This window comes from Pelobates fuscus, chromosome 3 (genome assembly GCF_036172605.1).
Source record: "Pelobates fuscus isolate aPelFus1 chromosome 3, aPelFus1.pri, whole genome shotgun sequence".
NCBI lineage: Eukaryota > Metazoa > Chordata > Amphibia > Anura > Pelobatidae > Pelobates > Pelobates fuscus.
In genome coordinates, this window is record NC_086319.1 from 221,234,162 (window position 1) to 221,259,143 (window position 24,982).

General features: G+C 42.0%; 1 protein-coding gene across 4 annotated transcripts in view; it reads right to left on the minus strand.

Moving 5' to 3' along the window:
- Positions 1–24,982, minus strand: part of PIK3CG (phosphatidylinositol-4,5-bisphosphate 3-kinase catalytic subunit gamma) — a 73,838-nt gene that overhangs the window by 35,053 nt on the left and 13,803 nt on the right. For 2 of the 4 annotated variants that reach the window (XM_063448098.1, XM_063448099.1), the window contains exon 2: positions 3,308–5,323. In XM_063448098.1, the coding sequence (XP_063304168.1) occupies positions 3,308–5,311 (2,004 nt within the window). In that variant the 5' untranslated portion in view covers positions 5,312–5,323. Of the gene's footprint in view, positions 1–3,307; positions 5,324–6,646; positions 6,688–15,849; positions 15,937–24,982 lie in introns of those variants that run through there. The other 2 variants (XM_063448097.1, XM_063448100.1) reach the window with 2 other exon arrangements.

A 24,982-nucleotide genomic window follows, 5' to 3' on the forward strand; every position in this document is an offset into this window, starting at 1 on the left:
ACAAGGTGCTTGAGAGTGAAACGCGTATTGGCCATTTTAAAGGACTTTATTGAGGACTTTTTTACAAGACATATTCATTTTGTTTTTATTTTCAATAAATTTGTTACTTTTAAAATTCTACTCAAGTCCTTTTTTGGAGCCTCCAAGGAATCTTCATAGGGGTAGTGCCATCCCCATTTGGATTGGTACAAAATGTATATACCTAGAGCCGGGACCCATAGGCTCAGGGCCAGGTGAGCACCACATTTATTTACTCATACATGTGTTCTTCCATTGCCAAATCTACACATTGGCCCATTCTCTTTTATGTCTTTGAGAATTATTCCAAGCCGAAGTAGAAGGGTGGTGCTACCATAATAAGCACACAAGCCGCAATACGGAGCCAGTGTTTCCATATACAGGCTCCTTAAAATGTGAGTGTACAAGTTCACTACGATATCATTGCTATTATTGCACTGCCACGTTATATACCATCTGCACTATCTTGTATTTTTTTCTTGTATTTTTTGACATGTACTTTATACTGCACTATTGAACGGAATAACGTTTGGTAAGCCATATATGTGTTTGAGCGCTCCACTTATAGGTGTAGGTCTTTGTCACTTACACCGCACTATAATGTAGTAATTTAGATAATTTACAAATGGGCTAGTAACTTGTAATTTATTTGTTAATTTTAAGATTGTGCTTTTGTGGAGTGCTCAATTACATTACAGGTTGAAGATTACTTACAGACACCAAAGTGAATTGATAAGGATTGCAGGTGACAGGTGTGTCATTAACATATTGTATTCAATACAGACATAATCCCTTGTTGCTGTGCGTCCAATTTGTCTGGTTACAAATACGTGTCTGGGGCTGATACCAAGCAACAAAGTCACAATCAGAGGTCTATGTGAATTTTGCACAGACCCCAGAAGGTGACAGAGCCACTTTAACAGTGGGATAGTGATCACTTCAACATGGCTTATCAGCGGATGTAATATGTTGATAATGACCAAACATGGGATTTCTGTCCGTCCCCCCCCCCACCCCCCATTTTATTTGGTCAAGTTTTCTTTCATTTGTCTAATAAAATGCCTTTAATACTCACTTTATTAACAATCAGCCAGATTTAAAATTGCACAGAGGGGTGCCTGCTTTTTTAAAATGGATAATTTCTCATTGCTTTGGATGCGGGAAGGAAATGACAGCCTGTCACTTACTCCCAGACATAGAGAGCGCTGAGCTGGAGGGAAAGAGGTACAGGCATCAGGGTCCTCTCTACATTAGTTCCACCACTGACAATATTATATGTGATACGAAGATTATGTGTTTAATAAGACTTCAGTCGCCTCAATGTCTCCCTACTGGTTATTTTTGTGTAAATACTTTTCATGGTTTGATCTGTAGCAAAGTCTGCAAAGTTACTGCTTAATTTGTACATCTAGTGTTACTTAATTATTATTCAGCTACTCACACATATTAATATACCTGAGAAAAGTTATATTTAATCTCTGAGGAGATAGCACACTTTCAGTATTTAATTCTCAGTACACAATAGCCTGATATTTTTTGTAGATTCAGTGTTTACTCATAGAGCTATCTGTAAGTACTGAGGAAGTTGAAGACAGAACAAATACACAAGACAAGACCCAAACATAGCCCAAAAACTCTCCACTGCTTCTGCAAACTTCATACAGGGGTTTTCACTAACTCCACCTCTTCCTATTTTTGACTTCTAAAATCATCAGTCCCTATATCTAATGCACCATGGAAATGTAAGTTTGAAATGAAATATACAGGAACCAAAACTGCACATAAATTATTAAGCTAATTTGTGCAAATGTATTACGGAAGAAGATTAGGTAATGGTTATTTTATTATTTTGTAATACCACTGTTGTAATAAAGTTCACATTATCCAATATTTCTTGGATCATCCTGATTTCTTTGTGGAACATCTTCCTTGGTGGGGAACATACCACCTAAGCATTTTGGATTGACAAAACCATTGTTTGCGCTCATTAATGTGAGTATATATCCTACTGTTTTACTTGTATTTTTATATATACAGTAAGCACTATATTTTATTTTCTGTTGTTATACCTACGGTGAGGATTTTGGCCTGCAAATATATTTGGGGTCAATACAAACCATTGTCTGAAAATCTATTCATAAACAGGACTATGCATGGGACACAAGGGCATGCATTTAGACTAGATGAAATGAGATTTAGTCTAAGGCAAAGTAAAGTTTTTTTTTTACAGGAAGAATAATAAGGATGTGGAATTCTCTGCCTGAAGAGGTGGTTATATTATAGTGTGTACAGCAACTGGATGAATAATATAATATTCAGGGATATCATTTTCAATTAATGGGGTAATAGCTTCTTAATCCAAGGAGAGATCTGACTGCCCTTCTGGAGTCAAGAAGGAATTTATTACTAGTTTATTGCAAATTTGGAAGCACTTTTCAGAAGGCAAAAAACTTGTTTGTTTTGGATCAACAGCAAAAATAGATGTGAGAATGGTTACAGCCTTGTTTTTCAGTTGCTAGAAATACAGATGGGGGCTGTTATTGGGACATCTGATGCCCCCACCTGTGTGCATCTGATAAGTGCTCAAAAAAGGGGAGTGATCAGGTAACTTGTACTGCAGAGGTTTTTAATAAATGTTTTGTCCATTGGCTGCTAGCATTGACAGCAGGCAAATAATTTGGATTTTTAAAATGTGGGACCTAATTTTAGGCATCCTGACCCAGATTTTAACAATCTAGATCTGGTAGCTGTAATCTAGACGTATTTTCGATGATGGCCGAAAAATTGAGGTTAAATACAATTCCTGGTTAAGCATGCTATAGTTCCTTTGTCCAAAAAAATTGAAAAAAAAATCTGTAGTTATTATATAGGAGGGAAAATATAAACAGGCTTGCCAAAATATAGGTAATAACATAAATTATTTACCCTAGTAGTTCATAAGAGTTATACACCTGATATAGAAACTGGAGAGAACTCATTCACTCATGGTTTATTGAGTCTTATAATGATACTATCTGGGAAAACCACAGTGGACAATAGCAGTGTGAATTTATGAAGCCTACATATGGTTATCCATATGAATTGCAATTTATTGATATCAATAGTTGAACTGTGAAACACTTCCTGTTTAACAAATAACTCAATAAGGTGTTTGTTATCAGAACAATAAACAGAAGAAAGGGAAGTAAATATGAAAATAAAGAACAAGCATGTATTAAACACGTATAGTTATGGAAATAATAACTCTTGATGAGGAACTAAATATATAATGATGCAAAATGTGCTCTACCTGCACCAGCTGTAGAAGATAATGAAGTACATCGTCATCTGGTAGGCTATCCAACTTCTGAACAGCCATAGCTCGTACATTTTCATCCGAAAAATTGCAATCTAGAAGTTGAATTGTTAGTCCGACATCTAGGGAGCAGTCATCCCATGCTTCTCTTTTACTTAACAAATGGTATGTTTTTGCAACAATTTCCTGCTCCCCCCACTTGACAGAACTAAATAATTTGGGGTATGCTTCTGGATGTTTAATAATTTCATATCTGAAATGCCATAACAGTTCTTGATCCTCTGGTGACAGTGGATGCAATGGGTCAGTGGCTATAATCTCCTCTAGCTGCTTACGTAGTTGATTAGGCATTTCAGTTCTTGCCCTATCTTGCTCAGAATCAAACACAGGCTTGTGCTTAGGCAGTGCAACTGGGTGACAATATTTGTCCAGGCTTATGGAAATTGCCATAGATGTATCCTTGTCAGGATTTGTTGCAGAAGTAAGTTTATCAGCATTGATGCTTCCTTGCTCTTCCCCTTTACCTGGTATCTTCCACATGTGAAGGACATACTCTCCTTGCCTTAATAAAAACCTGTGGTCAATTAACAACAGGTTTACATAATAAAGAAGTTGATTTTTACATTTTGAGTCTGAACTGCTTGAGTCCGGTGACTGCATATTTGTCTTATTCGAGGGTGTAAGAGCCTTACCACAAAATATCTGTAGATTCAGAAGAGCCCCTTTTGGTAAGTCTTTAATTTTAATATCAAACTCAAGCCATGTATTCCAAAGAACTTCTTCAGTAAAAGGCTTGCACGTAGTCCTTCTTTGTGCAAGTACCTGTTGGCTATGCTGAATATTAGCTTCCACAAAAACAATAATCTCAGTATTCCTTGGCAAAACAGGGATATCAATTCCAATTATTTTTACCCTAAACTTTCTGTTGCAGTCCCAAAGGGATATTGTGAAAATTTTCTCATGATCTTTTCCATCAATGGTAAGTTGCTCATGATAACCTGTGACCCCAGTACAATCATCAACTAGTGGCCACTCTTCTTTATGGACCATGTCCTCTGTTGGATCAGGGGGGGTATCCAAAACAAGATGTATTTCGTCCCCATTTTTGATGCACTGTCTTATCCAGTGAAAATCTTTAATTGGGGAATTTCCTATGATATATTCATCTCTTCCACAAACCCGGAGGACAAAGTCCAGCTCACTGTGTTCTTCAGAAATGTCAAGCAAAGACTTCTTCTTGGCCATCTTTGTAAAGAAGCTCTGCAATATTACATCTGGTGTGTCGTCGATAGACACTCTAATTGTGTGACTTGTCATTCCTTTGTGTATAATTATAAAAATGCTATTGGAAGAAATCTTTCTGCATAAATACTCAGGAAGAGCTTTTGAAGTTACCCAAGGGTCCATGGAATAAAGCCGAGCATCTCTCTTTGCCAGTTCAATCATTCGAGGTGTGACTAGTCGTCGACGAGTAAATTCTAGTTCATCATCATGAACATTGCTTACGTCCGTAACGTCATATCCAATAAGATAATTTAATTGCTTTTGGTACTCTAGCGTTTCATCTGATGTTTTCTCTTTTTGGACAACATAAATCTTTCCAACAGTTTTCTGTAAAACCTTCCAGTACATTATGCAGTCTAATGTTTGTATTACCTGGTGCTTGTCATATATTTCATACCATTGTCCCTTTTTCTGATATTGCAGGAGGAACTGGTCTGGAGCAAGTCTGTGGTAAAAATCACTGTTGTGGCTTTTCTCAATAGCATGCATCCAGACTTGTGCTTTCATCTGCTCAACTGTACAGTTGCCTGCTATTTCTAGCAGTATCGTGTCCGCTGCTTTGTTATTTTTATGGTTAGTAGGTAAAATGAATTCTATAGGAATCAGTTCCATGGAGAATACGTTACTGGCTGCTGAATGAGGTCTCATTTTTCTTCTTCTACGTTTGTTTTCATCCCTCAGAACAACAGGCTGGTCATTGTTCTCCAGCTCCATGCCAGATGCAATCTAGGAATACAAATTAAGAATACAAATTAGAAACACAGTTTTTGTGAAAAAAACATTTTCATAACATGTCTCACCAATACATTTCCACGGATGCTAAAATTTGACACTATCATTTGCAAAGAAGGTGGCACTATCATATAAAGGAGCTGCTTTTGAACCATTCTGCACATGAGGTACTCATATGAGAGAGGTTGTGAGCGACCTGTTAAAAGTGGAACATGCTAGCATTAAAGGAACACTCTAAACACCAAAAAAAAACAAACACTGTAGTGGTTATGGTGACAGAGGTGCCTTGGCACCCCACAATTCAAAGATTTAAACCATTAGTGATTTGACTTCATACATTTGGTCTGGTGGGTGCAGCTCCCTGACTTCACTCAACATGAAGTGGGAGTTGGGAGCTTGATGTTGCTAGACTGAATTTAAAACAACAAAAATCAACATATTTGTTTTGTTTATTTTTTAGATAAGTTTTGTGTGTTGTGCTGTTTTACATACATAGTAATTATGCTATCCATTCTGACAAATGTTTATATTAGCAGGTAGAGTTAGGTCTACATGCTCCTTGGCAAAATTCCATGCTGATAATATTATGTGAACAAAAAAATATCACATGCAGGATAAAGGGAATCCCATAAACAGTCCACTTTAATCTTTGTATGCTTTTTTTAAATAAGCATATTTGCACATACATTGAAGTTACCTTTTTGCAACAAGATTTCTAAACATTATTCATGCATGTACTCCAGAAGTTTTATTTACCATGCCTTATTTTAACTGAATAGAGTCTATGCTGAACAATTGACTTAGTAGTAGGAGAAACACCTACTTTTTTTTTTTTTAAGTTTTTCTCCCAATCTATACATTTGCTAGCAAAATGTCTAGCACAATGTAAAGATGAAGAAGTGTCATTCTCTATCCGAAGAGCATGGGTGATTTGGGGCCTGAGATGTTCCCCTTAACCCAGAATGGTTTTGTTTACTGTATATGCCTACTATACCCACACTATGTTTGTTAAATTTATTGTCTATACTGTACTATTTTGACTCTAAAACTTTTAATAACAATTTAAACATGAAGAAAGCTAAAAATAAAACTCACATCCAAATTCACTAACTGATACCTTACCAAACTGATTGCAGGTCAACATGCAATTTCTCTTTGAATCTAATAAGGGTTTGCCTTATACCCTATATAGGCTACCAGAACTCATATCAGTTACAAAAATGAAAAGAGATATGAGAGTGGCTGTTTATTATTTTAATTTATTTTAATTTAGTTCTGTTGCTTAAAGGGACACTATAGTCATCAAAACAACTTTACCTTACTGAAGCTTTTTTTGTGTATAGATCATGCCAGCTACACCTCCCTTGGCTGTGACTGACACAGCCTGCAAGAAAAAAAAGGTTTAATTTTCAATTACAGATTTAATTTAAAGTTTTTGTATTTCCTTCTCTGTAAATTTAACTTTTGTTACATACAGGAGGTTCCTGCAGTATCTAGAAAGCTATTAACAGAGCAAGTGATAGGAAATTCTAAATTAAACAGACTGTGCAAGAAAAGGAAGTGTAAACATTAGATGACTCTTTATAGGAAATGTTTAGGAAGGCTGTGTAAGTCACATGCAGAAAGTTGTGACTAGAGCAGTATAAATAAAGTGATTTAACAATTAAACGTTAGGTAATTGAGCAATACTGCATGGGGCATCATCTATACAACAAAACGGCGTCATTAAGCTAAAGTTGTTTTGGTGACTACAGTGTCCCTTTAAAAGAATGGAAGAGCTGTCTCTCACGCACTGATGGTCTTTTGCTTTTGAAAGGTTTGTAGACGGTGAAAGGGTTAAAAACTACTACTGTTCTAACTACAGACATGAGTTTTAGTATCTGTGTGAATGGATATGCATGGTATGTGCAAGGTGCAAGAATGATGTCACTAAAGTGCTAAAGAATTGGGCCTGAAGAATATCATCCTGGACCATATTTCAAAGTGTGAATAGAAGTGTGATATCAGATTTTAGTTACTTGCCCGGCCCCAAATAATGAAAAGGTGGAGGCGGAAGCTATTCTCTGCTTCATGTCATATAAGGGCTAGCTGTCAGTGATAGTCTGAGAGCAGCAACGTAATTGTCCAGCCAATAGCTGCCCCAATCCCTGTTATGAATTGGAATGGCAGTTTAGCAGTGATGTAGTACCTTGCGCCCATGGAAGTGGTTATGTTACCTACAGTGTTCCTTTAAATGCTAGAGTGCCTGTCTGAGTTTGCTGTGCCCTTATTTAGAGCCTCTATTGACTCTCCCTTGGATGTCACAATGTTCATAATAAACCACTGAAATGAAACTCTGTGTTTTCTTTTCACTGTGTGTACAGGTAAAAAGTTACAAAAATGCACATCTAAGTTGACACTTGGAAGCAGAATTACACATTATATTGTTCACTAAGTTTCTGTTGGGAATGTAAAGGGTTTAATTCACAACTTTTAGGCCACAGAGTAAGGAATTTTAAAAGGGAGAGGTTTAGGATAGAGAGACATATCACCGGTCCTAGGAATGGCCTGGCTTATTGTACATACCTCAAGTGAAGTGAAATGAAAGAACTTACCAGAAGGGAAAAGAATAGTCACTAACATTTCAAAGGTCATGACATCACAGACATGGGCGGCACGTGTATAGTCATTTTGCCGCCCCTGTACTATTTAACTAGCCTGCTGTTAACTAGTCTGTATATATATATATAAATAGGGCTAGGGCTGCACTCCCCTGAACATGCATACATTATAGGGTGCTGCTGGGGCCAATTTATACAACATACAAAATACACAATCCGGCGCACTCGCTTATTCACTAAACAATGATTTAAAATCTCACAGATTGTAATAGTTTTATTTAAAAACACCTCACCTAGGCAAAAAATAATGGGGGTTTAGTTACATTATATGATCATACATTGCATAAGCCGGCCACGACAACAATGCACAACATTCTTGGCAGGTTCTATCCTAGCTGCCTAATGCCTGTCCTTATGAGATTAATACACTTACTTGGGAAATTTTACCTCCTGTATATATATAAGCATGCTGTGCTACTGGACCAACAGGGAATCTAGTAACCCCCCTCCCTGGCCACAGGTAATAAACATAATTATACATTTTTATAAAAACTGCTCACAGCCTTTATTCAGCAAACACAAACGACATGCACTACACAGACACTGCATTAACTACACACACTGCATTCACTACACAGACACTGCATACACTATACACAGGGCATCCACTACACATACACTATATTCCCTGCATCCACTACACAGGCACTGCATCCACTACACAGACATTGTGTCCAATTAGAGCAGGCACTACCATAAGGCGGCTTAAGGCGCACCCGTCAATATCTGGATTGCGGGTGACCGGCCGGAGGAGACTGAACAGTGCTCCTCCTCCTGCCTGTCTACTTCATGTAGCTTGGCCGAGTGAACCAAGCCACTGTAGAAGATCTTTATCCTCCTCATTTTTCACCTCACAAATACATATTTTTTTAATATATATATAAATAAGTAAATATAGTATACAAATCCTGGGAAGTGACAGCTCCTCTTTAAAGGAACACTCTGAAACACCATAACAACTACAGTGCAATGTAGCAGATATTGTGCCACTAGTGCCTTGGCAATCCCCCAATGTAGGTGATCAAAACATTTGCTAACGATTTGACTTTTTATCTGAGGTCTTCCAGGTGCAGTTCACTTCCAATATGGAGAGCTGGAAGCTTCCATTAGGACAGGAGTCCTCAAACTGTGGCCCTCCAGATGTTGCTGAACTACAACTCCCATGATTCCTTGAATTACATAGCCAGAGATTCACTGGAGTTGTAGTTCAGCAACGTCAGTGGGGGCCAGAGTTTGAGGGCCACTGCTTTAGGAGCTACCTTCAACTCTCTTGACCTAAGCCAGCGGTAGGCAACTTTCTTCAGTTCATGAGTTCAGTTCATGTCATGAACTACATTATTATTATTGCCATTTATATAGTGCCAACAGATTCCGTAGCGCTTTACAATATTATGAGGGGGGGCTGTAACTATAAATAGGACAATTACAAGAAAACTTACAGGAACAATAGGTTGAAGAGGACCCTGCTCAAACTTGCTTACAGTCTTTAGGAGGTGGGGTGTAAGACACATTAGAACAGGAAATAGTAATTAAATAAGGTGGGAGTGAAGCAGAGCTGGAGGAGAGAGTAAAGTGCTGTCCTATAGAAGAGAGCAAGAGACAGGTATGTAAGGTAGAGGTTACTCTGGGAGCTTTCCTAAAGAGATGGGTTTTAAGGCACTTCTTAAAGGATTGAAGACTAGGGGAAAGTCTGATGGGGGTAGGCATGCTATTCCATAGGAAGGGAGCCGCCCGTGTGAAGTCCTGTAAGCGCGAGTTGGCTGTACAGGTGCGAGCAGCGGTCAGGAGGTGGTCACAGGCAGAGCGGGGGGAACGAGGAGGGGCATACCTCTGGATCTGTGAAGAGATATAAGAAGGGCTAGAGTTGTTCAGGGCTTTATATGTATGGGTTAAGACTCTGAATTGACTCTTATAGGATACAGGAAGCCAATGCAAGGACTGGCAGAGGGGTGAGGTGTGAGAGGACCAACTAGAGGGGAAAATCAGTCTGGAGGCGGCATTCATTACAGACTGTAGTGGGGCAATGCGGTTTTTGGGGAGACCAATCAGGAGAGGGATACAATAATCCATGCAGGAAATTACAAAATCATGGACAAGCTCCTTGGTAGCATCTTATGTAAGAAAGGGGCGGATGCAGGCTATGTTTTTAAGTTGGAATCTACAGGATATGGCAACAAACTGGATGTGAGGCTCAAAGGTGAGGCCAGAGTCAAGTATGACGCCAAGACAGCGTGCTTGCAAGGATGGACTTATGTGGATATCATTGACTTGGAGGGAGAGTGAGAGAGGAGGATCAGTATTAGGAGGAGGAAAGACAAGGAGTTTAGCTTTAGAGAGATTGAGTTTCAGAAAGCGCAAGGACATCCAGTCAGAGATGGAAGAAAGGCAAGCAGTGACACGTTGCAGGACAGCAGGGGAGAGAACAGGGGAGGAGAGATATGTTTGGGTGCCATCAGCGTACAGGTGGTAGTGGAATCCAAAAGAGGCTATAAGTTTGCCAAGAGAGGCAGTATAAAGAGAAAATAGAAGGGGACCAAGGACAGAGCCTTGGGGGACTCCAACTGAGACAGGACGAGGAGAGGAGGTATCCTTGGAAAAGGAGACACTGAATGAGCGTTGGGAGAGATAAGAGGAAAACCATGAGAGGACAGAGTCACAGAGAGCGAGCGACTGAAAAGTTTGAAGGAGGAGAGCATGATCAACGGTGTCAAAGGCAGCAGAGAGATCAAGGAGAATTAATATGGAGTAGTGATTGGATTTACCTGCGATTAGGTCATTAGTAACTTTGATAAGAGCAGTCTCAGTAGAGTGGAGAGGGCGGAAGCCAGACTGAAGAGGGTCAAGGAGAGAGTTGGAATTGAGGACACACGGGTAAAGACAAGCCTTTCCAAGAGCTTTGAGGAAAAAGGGAGCAGGGATATGGGACGATAGTTAGAGGGGGAGGACAGATCAAGAGATGTTTTTTTCAGGATAGGTACTACAGTGGCATGTTTAAGGTCAGCAGGGACAGCTTTCCCAGCATTATAGGATATGTAGTCCACAACATCTGGAGTGCAGAAGGTTGCCTGTGGAGCTCTATTGGATTGCTTGTTTGCATAAAAAACATCTGCACAATATGATGCCAACAAATGTAATATAATTTTATGATGTATTCCCTTCACTATTCACTATTTGTTGTTAGTCTATAAAGTTGCTTAATAATACAGAACCTCAAAACAAGTACATATACAATTGAATCAGACTACATACATTCCATATACAAAAAGAGAAGTCCTGCGCTTAAGCAGCAAGGACTACAACACACATCAGCCCCAATATATAGTAAAAACCAAAGAAAAGAAAATGTTACTTGTGCTTTCTCCTTAATCCCTATGTATATTTAGACAAATGGAGGTCATTTAGTTGCTCCAATGGCCATTGGAGGGATGCCCGCCTGCCAACGTCAAGGCAGACCCCCCTAAGCGGGTCCTAACACTGACCCTTCACAGCATCCACTAAACACACAGCATCCACTAAACACACATACACATATTCTGCATCTACTATACACACACTGCATATATTCCACTTTACAAATACTGCATCCAATATACAAGCACTACACCTACTATACACACATTCTGCTTCCCTTACACCAATACACTGCATCTCTGCGCAACCCAAAGAGGAGGTTGTGGCCACGCCAAGGGAAATTCGGCCCTGGAGAAATGGTGATAAATTTGTTTTACTTATTTCATTTTTATTATTTTTTTTTGTCAATCTTTCTTTTATTAAGGCATGTGCAATAGGGTACAGAACAAAAAGAGGGGAAATGCATTAGTGATATACAGATAGGGGTTAATACAGCGTTAATTACATTTCCTGCTAAACAATGCCTAATTTTTTATTTTTATGTAGGTTAACGAGTTTAGGTTCACATTTGGTTTTGAAACGAGGCTTGCTATGCCACGACAATAAACACAGGCATCTCAAGAAGCGTAAGACTTTGAGGCATACGATAGTACTGCGCATTTTTTTTTTTTTTAAACAAGAAACAGGCTGAGACATATAATGTCACTTAACAAGAGAACAGTTAGATTGTGTGAAACATCTTGTTTGGATTGACACTGGTGTATGCAAATATAATAATTCAAAGTAAGGTAACAGACTAAACACTATGTAATTCCCTGAAACATTCTAAAGGCGAACAATCTGTTAACTGTGAGTTATGCCGAGTATCATGCTTATAGTGGGAAACAACCTGACCTGTCCTGCATAGCTATACTACAATGCTGGGTTACACGTAGAGTACAAAGAGTTAAAGGTATGAGCTAAGCAGTTCGTTATACAACTGTTACCTTGCGTTCTAAGCTTAAATATGAGAGGTCTAATCAAAGCAAAATCAAATAATAATAATCAAGTGTATCTACTAGCAGGTAGGTGCAAAACAAGGTATGGTTTGTTGGTCACAGTTCAGCAGGGGCACATGTGGCCAGGTAGGTATCTGGGCTGTAGGTCGTCGTCAGCAGTGATAATGTCCCTGAGGGTGCCAGGCATGTAAGCTGGGGCCTTGCCCTACAAGCTGTTGAAACTCATCCCCTTCAGCCTATGCCCACCGGGTGTACAGACCTGTCCATCTTGAGGGTGGCCTGCCCGGGGGCGTCGTTGGTCTGAGTGTGGAGCTTCGTGTGAGCTGGGTCATGAGGCTTCCATGGTGCCCTTAGAGGTGAGTTCTGTCGCGGGTGTGATGCATGGGAGTGTGGATGACCCCTCTTGAGCTGTGGCACCGATCGCTCCCGGTTTCCAGCTGGGTCCAGTCTTCGAGAGAAGTGTGGCTGGGGAGACTCCCGCTTTTGTCGTGAGGCTGGGTTGGGCTTTGGCACTCGGAGAGGTGTTCCTGAGTGTCGGTGGTGTCGGGCTCCGGTTAGCCGGGGGCTTCTCTGGCACGCTGGCGGGCTGTATAGGGCCACTGCTGTGCGGGTGCGGGGAGAGGTAATCCTCCAGCCCCAGGCTGGTGAGCAGGCCTGCATCACTGTGCCACAAACCCGGTGACTGCCAGAGTCCGAGTTTACTCCTCTTATGGGAGAGCCGGGGGGTCTGGTGTTGTGCTGCCGCTTACGGCGCTGGGACCTCCGCCGATGTGGGAGATGCGTACGGGCTTTAGCCCTGATGGCCTTCAGCCCAGGTGGGCTACGTGGAGTAGGGATTTTCGGTTGTGGGACCGCTGTGCCCGAGGACACCCTCCTCACTCCCTGTCGCGTGTGCCCCGACTCACCAGCGTGCAGCTCGGATTGTGGGCTGAACTGGGCTGACTGCATGCGCTGATCCAGCTTCTCCCAAAACCGGAGAAAGGTTTCTTCAAGACGTTGCAGGATGTCTGTGTGAGTACTGTGGCTGGGCATGCAGTTTTGAGGCTGGCTGCGAGTGTGAGGTGAGTCTATAGCCGCCATCTTGAACGTGCCACGAGGCGAGCTTGTTTAGGGCCTTGCTTCTCGCTGGCGGTAGAAGTTCTCCACTGCGGTTCTGAGTGGTCCAGGATAACCCCCACTGGACCGGGGGGGGGGGAGGTGAGTGGGTAAGAGGCTGCAGTCGCCGTACCTGTGCCCGGAGAGCGGCCGTCTCCCCGTGGCTCAGACCCTGGTAGGCCGCAAGCCTCGGTGTGTCCGTTTGGCTGTGCCGGAGCTTGGAAGAGGCACCGATCGATGCAGCAGCCTCTCCTAGTCTCAGTCGTCGCGGTTTGCCGGCTGTCAGCCACGATTTTCATGCAGAATTCCCCGTTTTATTGTCCCCAAACGTGGGAGCTCTCGCCCGACACGTCTGGGCTGCTTGATTGCTTAGCTCCGCCCCCCATTTTTATTATTTTATACAAGGACGGGGGCTAAATGACAAGGGGAATCAATGCTGTAGTGTTAAGAATACAGAAATGTATTTCTATGCTACAGTGTTCCTTTAAAATCACTGATTTTTTATTTTAGAAAAGAAGAGGGGGTGAGTGGGGTGTTGTAAATAGCTGAAAATTGGCCCAAAGTATATAATTTATAAAGTGACTGACAGTGAGTACAGATGGAGGCTCCCATTTGCTGGATAGCTAGGTATGTATCTTTACATTTCATTTTATTTTTCAAACCTCACAAATAAATATTCTTAAATATAGGATGTAAGGAATATAATATTAAAAATCTTTTGAAGTGCCAGTTCCCATTTAAGGAGATGATAAAATATTGTATTATTATAGTTTTTAGTATGTAAGATACCACGGCACAATATACACATGCTTTATTTACACTGACTGAAATCACATCCTAAATAAAGAAAAGAAGAATTGCACTGATTAAAATAATTTCTCTCCCTTTTCCAGCTAAAAAAAATGAAAATTACATGATCTATACATTCTGCCGTTTACATCTTCCTCTTTCTCTATATGACTGGACAGGGGCATCTTCCTCATTTTGTACGACTAATGGTAAAAAACAAACAAAATCTAGTCTAGATCCATATGTATAGGGCTTATTCGGTAAACTATGAATTAGCCAAAATAGCCATGCTAGTTAATTTTTACAGTGTGATAATACTGACCTTAAGTTTGTCAATTCTGCTAACTTTTGATCATGTAAAATAACCTCAGTATTGTACATTGCGTGAATGGCACGTCTTCGCAAAATGATATGTATTCATATTAACACAAACACAAAAATAGCATGACTTTCCTATTGTGGTGGTTGGACTACAACTCCCATTATTCTACAACATCTGGGGATTGACCAATTACCCAGTACTATTGCAGAGCACTAACGTTAATGTCTGTAGTGTCTGATAGCAGCTGTGAAGCTGTTATCATAGTGTGGGTGCATGTTCATTATATATTGTAATGTAAATAGTAATGGGGTAAATACCCAATTCTAGATCTCATAAGGTCTTTTGGATTTTAAGCCAGTTCTGCGTACTAAGTAAGTAACAAAGCATATATATATTTTTAAAATCCTCATTTAGAAGTTAATTAAGAATTTAGAACATGCTTCTGTGAATACCAAACTGCAGCGTGTATAGCTGCGTGTAGGACTGTATTTATCATATTATAATGTGTATGTATATATTTATAAAACATACATTAGAATTTTCATACATGCATCTATGTAGATCCACAGAGATCCATATTCAATATAATGCAAATATAGTTTAGTAAGTAAACACTATTTTTTTTTTTTTACTAAATATAAATTTGTCTATGTCTGGAAAAAAAGCAGTTAATTGAAAATCTTGGACAAGCGCAAATCAGTTTCATCAGCTAGTGACAGAGTATAATTAGCAAATTTATGTCGCTATCTTTCAAACAAAAGCATTCATCAGAAAGCAAGACGTGAAAGCATATTGTCTAAAATCACATCAAAACATAATCAAACACAACACTGAAGACAATGATCCAATCAAAAACAAGCATTATGCATCTTTTGCCAGTTAATATATAACTTTGCCATATTGTACTATAAATCTGACTGCAAATCATAGTAATGCCTAAATTGCAAAAAACAAACAAAAAATGTCAATACGCGTGCAAAAACACAATCTTTCCATTTATAAAATTAAGAAACATTATTTACATTGTGAAATACATTTTCTGTCTATGCTACATTTCAATACATAAATGTACTTTATAACATTGCTTTATTTTTATCCTGATATATACTTTCTTATTTTGCTATATATTTTTTTATTGAGAAATTCTCTTGCCAGGCATATATTGAAATCCTGAAATAAATGTTCTGGCAGTGTTATAACTTCATCTTGAAATAACAGCTGAAACCTTGTATTATAGAATCGGCAACAGTGTTTTAACACCCTAAGTCTCAGAAAGCAGGCCTATATGCATTAATGAAATATTACCTGCTAATGCGGAAGAGGTAAGGCTGCTGAAGAAACATTTGTTTAGAATTTGCAGACTACTCTGTGCACGTACTGTTCCTTATCAAAAGTGTGTCAAGGCTAGATGTTCTGCTTTATTTCTTGCCTTTTAATCCAGCAACAGAGGAAGTGTTGCTGCTGACAGGAAGGAAGCTTCAACCACATTGATTATTCATTTGATTACATATTTAGAAATGCCAATGGTTTGCTTCCCGTAGAAACAGCAGAAGCATATAGGAATAATTATCCATCAGTTTATGAATACTCTAAAGAGGAAGTTTAATCAAAGTATAAAATATTAAAACGTTAATGATTTCACTTAGTGTGTTTTTTGTTGTTGCTATCATTATACGTCAGTGTTGACTCTAGGGGCAATATATAGAGTGGCACATAACATGCCAGAGTCAAAACTGGGGGTACAAATAATTTCCACAGGGGGTAACATGCCACCATTGCCTGTATGGCATCAGCATGCTTACTGGCATCAGACACCAAATTTGCACAGAATTTAGATTAGAAGCTAGAACAGCACTGTGTATTACTGTTTCTGCAGGTCTGTTATCAAGCTAAGGTGTCAGACTAGGCTACTGAGCCAAGGCTAGTGGTGCTGGGAGGAAAGACTGGCTCTCTGCTATATTTCCCCTTAGGAAAAGGGACGGACACTGGATGGAATAGATCTTATATCCCAAGCTTTGAACCAGTCTTTCTGGCTCTGCTACAGTGTCTATCTTACAAGACCCACAACTCTAACCCCCTCTCTCCCAGTAATCCCTAGATCCCCCAACACTGATATTCTGTGAATTGGGGTGAAGGGGGCAGGACAGTGATGTGCCTTGTGTTTTGATCTCTGAGTTTACCTTGTGTATGCAGCTGTGCAAATGCATGGTTGAAGATAATGTTAGAAGTGGTTAGGGCAGTGCTCAACAAATCAGAGGTGCCAGGTTGCCATGGCGATTCTGAATTTCACCCTGGCGTCTGGGTGTTTGTCATCCCATTCAGCGGAGGCGGTCGGCCCAAGGAGCAAGGAGGCGGACAGCCCAGGGAAAAAAGAGGCGGCGAGGGAGCAGTAATATTCCTGCAGAGTCTGCGTGTGTGTCTGTCAGTATCAGTGTGTGTGTGTGTCTGTCAGTGAGTGTGTGTGTCTCAGTATCAATGTGTGTGTGTCTCTCAGTACCAGTGTGTCTGTCAGTGAGTGTGTGTGTCTGACAGTGAGTGTGTGTGTGTCTGTTACTATCTGTGTTTGTCAGTGAGTGTATGTGTATCAGTTCCAGTGTGTGTCTGATAGTGAGTGTGTGTGTGTCTGTCAGTGTATGTATCTGTCAGCATTAGTGTGTGTGTGTCTGTCATTGAGTGTGTGTGTGTCTCAGTATCAATGCGTGTGTCTGTTAGTACCAGTGTGTCTGTCAGTGAGTGTGTGCGTCTGTCACTATCTGTGTTTGTCAGTGTGTGTGTGTGTGTGTGTCTCAGTATAAGTGTGAGTGTGTCTGTTAGTTCCAGTGTGTGTCTGATAGTGAGTCTGTGTGTGTCTGTCAGTGTGAGTGTCTGTCAGTATTAGTGTATGTGTATCTTTCTTTCAGGGAGTGTGTGTTTGTCTCAGTATCAATTTGTATGTCTGTCAGTGAGTGTGTGTGTCTGACAGTGAGTGTGTGTCTGTCAGTGAGTGTGTGTATGTCTGTCACTATCTGTGTTTGTCAGTGTGTGTATGTATCTCAGTATAAGTGTGAGTATGTCGGTCAGTTCCGGTGTGTGTCTGATAGTGAGTGCATGTGTGTCTCAGTATCAATGTGTGTGTTTCTGTCAGTACCAGCGTGTCTGTGTGTGTGTGTGTGTCTGACAGTGAGTGTGTGTCTGTCAGTGAGTGTGTGCGTCTGTTACTATCTGTGTTTTACTCACCCTTTTTCACCAGTGGTGTACTTTTATGTAATGTTTGTGTTTGAATTCAGCAGTGTGTTTGTATGTAGAGTTGGCTTTTAACTCACATGATGACAGGAAAATGATGGACTGTTAGAGAAATAGTAGCAGCAAGAGCATTTGCAAAGAGAACAAAGCTAGCTTTAATAAATATTTGATAGCCAGTCAACTCAGGTTCTGTTTCCTTGCATCCCTCAAAACAAGCATATATAAATGAGAATTTAAAGAAACACTATAGGGTCAAGAATACCAAATTTGTGATGAAAAGTCATGTTAGGTGGCTGCCTTTCCCTGTTCCCCTAAATAAATACAAAACTCACCCTTATTCCAGCTCCGTTTCTGATCTGCCTCCCTCACTGAGATCATCAGAATGGACGTTCTCAGCCAAGCCAATGCTTTCCCATTGAGAGGCTATCATGCATGTGCGGTAAAACACCACACTGCTGTGCCAATCAGCATCTCCACATAGATATGCATTTACTCAATGCATCTCTATGAGGAAAGCTCAGCGCCTCCATGTAGAGCATGGAGACGCTGAACATCAGTGCTACACGTTGTGAAGCACTGACCCAGGAAGCATGTTTAAAGGACCACTCTAGGCACCCAGACTACTTCAGCTTAATGAAGTGGTCTGGGTGCCAGGTCCAGCTAGGGTTAACCCATTTTTTAATAAACATAGCAGTTTCAGAGAAACTGCTATGTTTATTAATGGGTTAAGCCTTCCCCCAAATCCTCTAGTGGCTGTCTCATTGACAGCCACTAGAGGCGCTTGCGTGATTCTCACTGTGAAAATCACAGTGAGAGCATGCAAGCGTCCATAGGAAAGCATTGTAAATGCTTTCCTATGCGACCGGCTGAATGCGCGCGCAGCTCTTGCCGCGCGTGTGCATTCAGCCGACGGGGCGGAACGGAGGCGGAGAGGAGGAGGAGAGCTCCCCGCCCAGCGCTGGAAAAAGGTAAGTTTTACCCCCTTTCCAGAGCCGGTCGGGAGTGGGACCCTGAGGGTGGGGGCACCCTCAGGGCCACTCTAGTGCCAGGGAAACGAGTATGTTTTCCTGGCACTAGAGTGGTCCTTTAATGGCAGTCTGAGTGACTGTAACTAATGGTGCTCCTATGCAGTAAAGTAAACACTGCATTTTTTTCTGAAAAGTCAGTATTTACATTAAAATGCCTGCAAGACAGACAGAAGACTTGAGTGCATTCAAAGCGAATTTCAAATTTAAAGCCATAATAAATAAACCTGTAATTTTCCATACTCAGTTACATCTGCACATTATAGAGTAAATGAGGAATGGCAAAATATATTTTAATAAAATCATTATTATTGTTATTTTTGTTTGTTTTGTTCAATTGACCTATTTAATGGGCAAAGGCTTAGAATTGAAGTTCCATTAGCCTTATGTTAATATTTCTCTGTTTGCATGGCAAACGTATTTCAATTGCTCATAGTTCTTTGAAGCTCCAGTATCTTCAATTTCCTTTTCATATTAAAATATGGTTTATTCATTGAAGGAGCTTGTCAGTACAAATTTAAAATAGAAAAAGTGGCAATTTTAAGAATGGGCCCTTCCTGCTTCTACTCCCTTCGTAGCAAGAGACTCCCAACACACGCTGCTTTTTTTCCTACTCCCTTTGTATATTATTTTTATGAACAATATTGTTCTGAAAATGAAATTCTGATCAGTATACTTACTCTTTTTGGTTAACTTTCCATTAATTTACTGTAATTGGCTGCTATATTTACTGTCCTCAATACATATATTTCAAAACCAAGACAAGCAAAGGACCAATGCTGTATCAGACAGACTCATGTTCAGTCAAATAAAACAAGAAGTACAGTTTTAGCAAAGGGAATCCTCACATGCATTTGTTTCTGGGATTCAACTTTTTTAGAAGACAAAACATTGCACTTATGACCAGAGTATGATTAATTTGTCTCAAACCAAAGGCACTGCACCAAGATCACTTCATTGAGATAAGGTGGTTTAGGCGCCTTTAAAGCATATTTACCAATATAAAAGCTTATTCATTTCAATAAATTAAATATAACTCATAGTTAGCTCACGAGTAAAAAAAAAAAAACCTTATTGACACTGATTCAAAATGAAAAGGTAGAATTCTTCCAAATTGAGCCCAAAGCATTATTGAGCTTGTGTCCCTTCTCCAGCACCGTGTAAACAAATGATACATTTCACATTGTTTTGCCATTGCCATGGATACAAAGAACTTCCTCTTTTAGTACTGTGTTTCTAAACAAATGCGTTACTGATATTTCCTGTACAACTTCAGCAACTGCATAGTTTTTAATATATTTTGCCAATCATCAAATAGGAACTATTTGGGTGAAAGGAATCTAAGAAATTCACACATGGTTGCTTGTCACGGGTATATGTGACCCAAAATGCAGAGTAAAAATAATAAATCTAAACAGAGAAACGCATATACCGGGCCTTAGAGTGGCAGGACTGAATGTTAAACAGAACAGTACAAGACTAGCCAAGGTCAGGATAATAGAAAGCAAAACAAACGAGAGAACAGACAAAGGTCAAGGACAATAGAAAGCAGAATAGTTAATGTAACGCCATGGTCAGATGAGCCAGAGAAAATCATGAAGAAATGCACTCTCAGATTAACTAGACACTTAGACACAGTGACAGGGCACAATACAAATACAACTTTGAGTTTAAACAGCCCTGAAATAGCCCTTAAATAGGATGACAATGATTGGTCAGAATTAACCTTGTAGCACCAAAACGTGTGTGATGTCAATGACGCATGCACATTTGCTTCACTAGCATCATAATCGGTGATGGGTTTATTTAAATGCGGTATTATGTAGCAGCCAGCCTTCATCTAAACGCAATATCGTCTGGGAGATGCAAGACGAACGGACTGGAGGAGAATCTGCCATCAGGTAAGTACAGTAGGAGGACTTCTCCTAGCATGACCGTGTCAATTGGGCACGGTCAAGTAGTTGCACCTAAAATTACTGTGACATTACTAAACTGTAAATTGTTGAAAATTCACCAAAGAACTGCAAAATTTCCGACTACAATAACTGAATTTTCACAAATTCTCCAAGTCAGTCAGGTTTTCAGCTGGGCTTTTCTGACCTTGAGTTTGTAATCCCATAGTGAATTTGAATCAATCACGCTTTAGTTCATATCCTAAAAGTATTATTTATTAGTTTTACAATCTCACATTTTTTTCTATATATAATTTTCTCTATATGATTAACTGTATTCACCCACACATCACATAAAGTTCACGGCACCATTGATCTTCAAAACATACATGAAATTTCCTTTCTGACCATTTCCTTACAAAGCATGCCTTGGGACCATGATGCTCAGTCCCCCTAATGGAAAATTTACTTCACAAACATCTAGGGTACTCACACAACTCTGCGATCTAAAAGCAAACACAGCAAAACTGTGTTTATCTTTATGAATCTCTTAAACGTGTTTGTCACTTTTAACTCCCACCCACATCTTCACTCTAGCTTAGACCAATGTTTAAAGATTATTCAAAGTTAAACAGATTTTATTACAGGAAAAAGAAAATTTACCGAAAACAGATGAAATAAAGAAAATATACTGGTTGTTAGCAGAAAAAAAATATGCATTGTTAAAATATTGCTTTATTTAACGGTGTGAATTTTGCCACAATATAATTTATAGAACATGTTAGGGTTAGGGCATTGTACAGGATTAATGACATTGGCCTTAATTTAATTCTATCAGTGAATCAGGGATAAACAGTAGATAATTATTGACTGTTTAGTAAAATTTATTTTTAAAGAATTTCGGTTTGATTTAATGTAAGTCAAAATTCAAGCACCCGCACCTAATTAACCGGTCAGTATCTCAAGAAATAACCTTTTTATATTTTAAATAATTACTTTTGACATTGGCATAACTAAGACCCAATTGACACCACCATCTGAACATCAATCTCACAGAAACCTCCAATGTCCTGCAACCTCCTTCTACAATTCCACCCTCTCCTCTCAACTAGACATCATGGCACCTCCTACATTTAAACACAGCAAGCACCCCCAACAACAACCTTGGCACACCAAGCTGACTCGATATCTTCAAAAATGCTCCAGAACTGCAGAACGATGTTGGAGAAAGTTTCACTGACTTTCTCCACTATAATTTTTTTTTCAATTTGACAATCTCCACTATAAATTTATGCTAAGCTCATACAGCTTGGCTCTTTCCTATGAAAAAGTAAATTACTTCAATACCCTCATAATCACACTCTTCCGCGAACCCAAACGACTATTTCACACATTTAACTCTCTTCTTCGCCCTATTGTTCCTCCTCCACCTACTAACTTGACCGCCTCAGACTTTGCAACTCACTTCACTGACAAGATCCCTACAATCAGGGAAGAGATCTCTCATCTTTCTTCTTGCCATAATACAGACAAGGGGCTGTTGGGGGCTGGCAGCGAGCGTTTACTTACCTCTCCTGCAGCTCCTGTCAGCTCCCTCCTCCTCCGCGCCGGTCCGGTCTGCTTCCTCTGCAAGTCCCAGTGTAAGTCTCGCAAGAGCCGCGGGGTCATAGCGTTGCCACGGGTTACACTGGGACTTGCAGAGGAAGCAGACCGGACCGGAGGAGGAGGGAGCTGACAGGAGCTGCAGGAGAGGTAAGTAAACGCTCGCTGCTAGCCCCCTCCTACACAGCCAATGTCACTGGACCACCAGGGAATGAGAGCCCCCCTCCTCCCCCCCCACCCCCCCGCCAGCTAACAAGCAGGGAGGGGGAAAGAAAAAATAAATACAAATTTAATAATAAAATATTAATAATAAAAAAATAATAATAAAAAAATTACTAATAAAACAAAAAAATAATATTAAAATAATAATTTAAAAAATAATAATAAAAATGCCCACCCCCCACCAAGGCTCTGCATCACACTCTGCATCACACACACACACTGCACTCATACACTCACTGCGCACACACACACACACTGCACTCATACACACACTGCATACATTCACACACTGCATACATTCACACACTGCACTGATACACACACTGCACACATACACACACTGCACTGATACACACACTGCATTCATACACACACTGCACTCATACACACACACTGCATTCATACACACACACACACTGCATTCATACACACACACTGCATTCATTATATACACACACTGTAAATAAATATTCAATTAATATAATTTTTTTAGGATCTAATTTTATTTAGAAATTTACCAGTAGCTGCTGCATTTCCCACCCTAGTCTTATACTCGAGTCAATAAGTTTTCCCAGTTTTTTGGGGTAAAATTAGGGGCCTCGGCTTATATTCGGGTCGGCTTATACTCGAGTATATACGGTAAGTTTAAACATTATAAGTGTTTAGGAAGGCTGTACAAGTCACGTGTAGGGAGTTGTGACTAGGGAACAGAGGCGGCTCTCTAATTAGGCGGTTTAGGCGGCCGCCTAAGGCCTCGCGCTGGCGGGGGCCTCGCGGCCGCCTAAACCACCTGTGAGCAGAGTGTGTCAGGTCCTCGGTCAGTGACCGAGGACCTGACACCAGGAGGGGGCCCGGCGGCTTGCCCGGTATGCCGCCGGGTGCGAGGCCCCTCCTGGCTGCCCGGCCACCATCGCAGACACTGGTCTGCAGCTCCGCAGTGTGCAGAGCTGCAGACCATGTGACTCGCGAGAATTGGCCAATCAGAGCGTTGCCGTGGGTTACCACGGCAACGCTCTGAAATCTCGCGAGATTACATGGTCTGCAACTATGCGGAGCTGCAGACCGGAAGCAGTGGCCACCGGACCACCAGGGAACCCACTGGACCACCAGGGAAAGGTAGGCTCTCCCTCCCCATCACCCCCACCACACTCAGCCTCACCCACAGCATCACCCCCCACCACCCTCAGCCTCACCCCCCACCACCATCACCCCCCACCACCCTCAGCCTCACCCCCCACCACCATAACCCCCCACCACCATCACCACCCTCAGCCTCACCCCCCACCACCCTCACCCCCACCAGCCTCAGCTTCACCCCCCCCACCCTCAGCCTCACCCCCCCACCATCACCCCCCACCACTCTCACCATCACTCCCCACCACCCTCAGCCTCACCCCCCACCACCATCACCCCTCCCCACCCTCACCATCACCCCCCACCACCCTCAGCCTCACCCCCACCATCCTCAGCCTCACCCCCCACCATCACCCCTCCCCACCCTCACCATCACCCCCCACCACTCTCACCATCACCCCCCAGCACCCTCAGCCTCACCCCCACCACCATCACCCCTCCCCACCCTCACCATCACCCCCCACCACCCTCAGCCTCACCCCCCACCACCATCACCCCCACCACCCTCAGCCTCACCCCCCACCCTCAGCCTCACCCCCCCACCATCACCCCCCACCACTCTCACCATCACCCCCACCACCCTTAGCCTCACCCCCCACAACCATCATCCCCCACCACCCTCAGCCTCACCCCCCACCACCATCAGCCTCACCCCCACCACCATCACCCCATCACCCTCAGCCTCACCCCCACCACCCTCAGCCTCACCCCCACCACTCTCACCATCACCCCCCAGCACCCTCAGCCTCACCCCCCACCACCATCACCCCTCCCCACCCTCACCCCCACCACCATCATCCCCACCACCCTCAGCCTCACCCCCCACCACCATCACCCCCCACCACCCTCAGCCTCACCCCCACCACCCTCAGCCTCACCCCCACCACCATCAGCCTCACCCCCCCACCATCACCCCCCACCACTCTCACCATCACCCCCCACCACCCTCAGCCTCACCCCCACCACCATCACACACCACCCTCAGCCTCACCCCCCACCACCATCACCCCCCACCACCCTCAGCCTCACCCCCCACCATCACCCCTCCCCACCCTCACCATCACCCCACCACTCTCACCATCACCCCCCGGCACTCTCAGCATCACCCCTCCCCACCCTCACCATCACCCCCCACCACCCTCAGCCTCACCCCCACAACCATCACCACCCTCAGCCTCACCCCCTACCACCATCACCCCCCCACCACCCTCAGCTTTACCCCCCACCACCCTCAGCTTTACCCCCCACCACCCTCAGCCTCACCCCCCACCACCCTCGGCTTCATCCCCCACCACCCTCAGCCTCACCACCCCCCCGCCACCCTCATCATCACCACCCCCC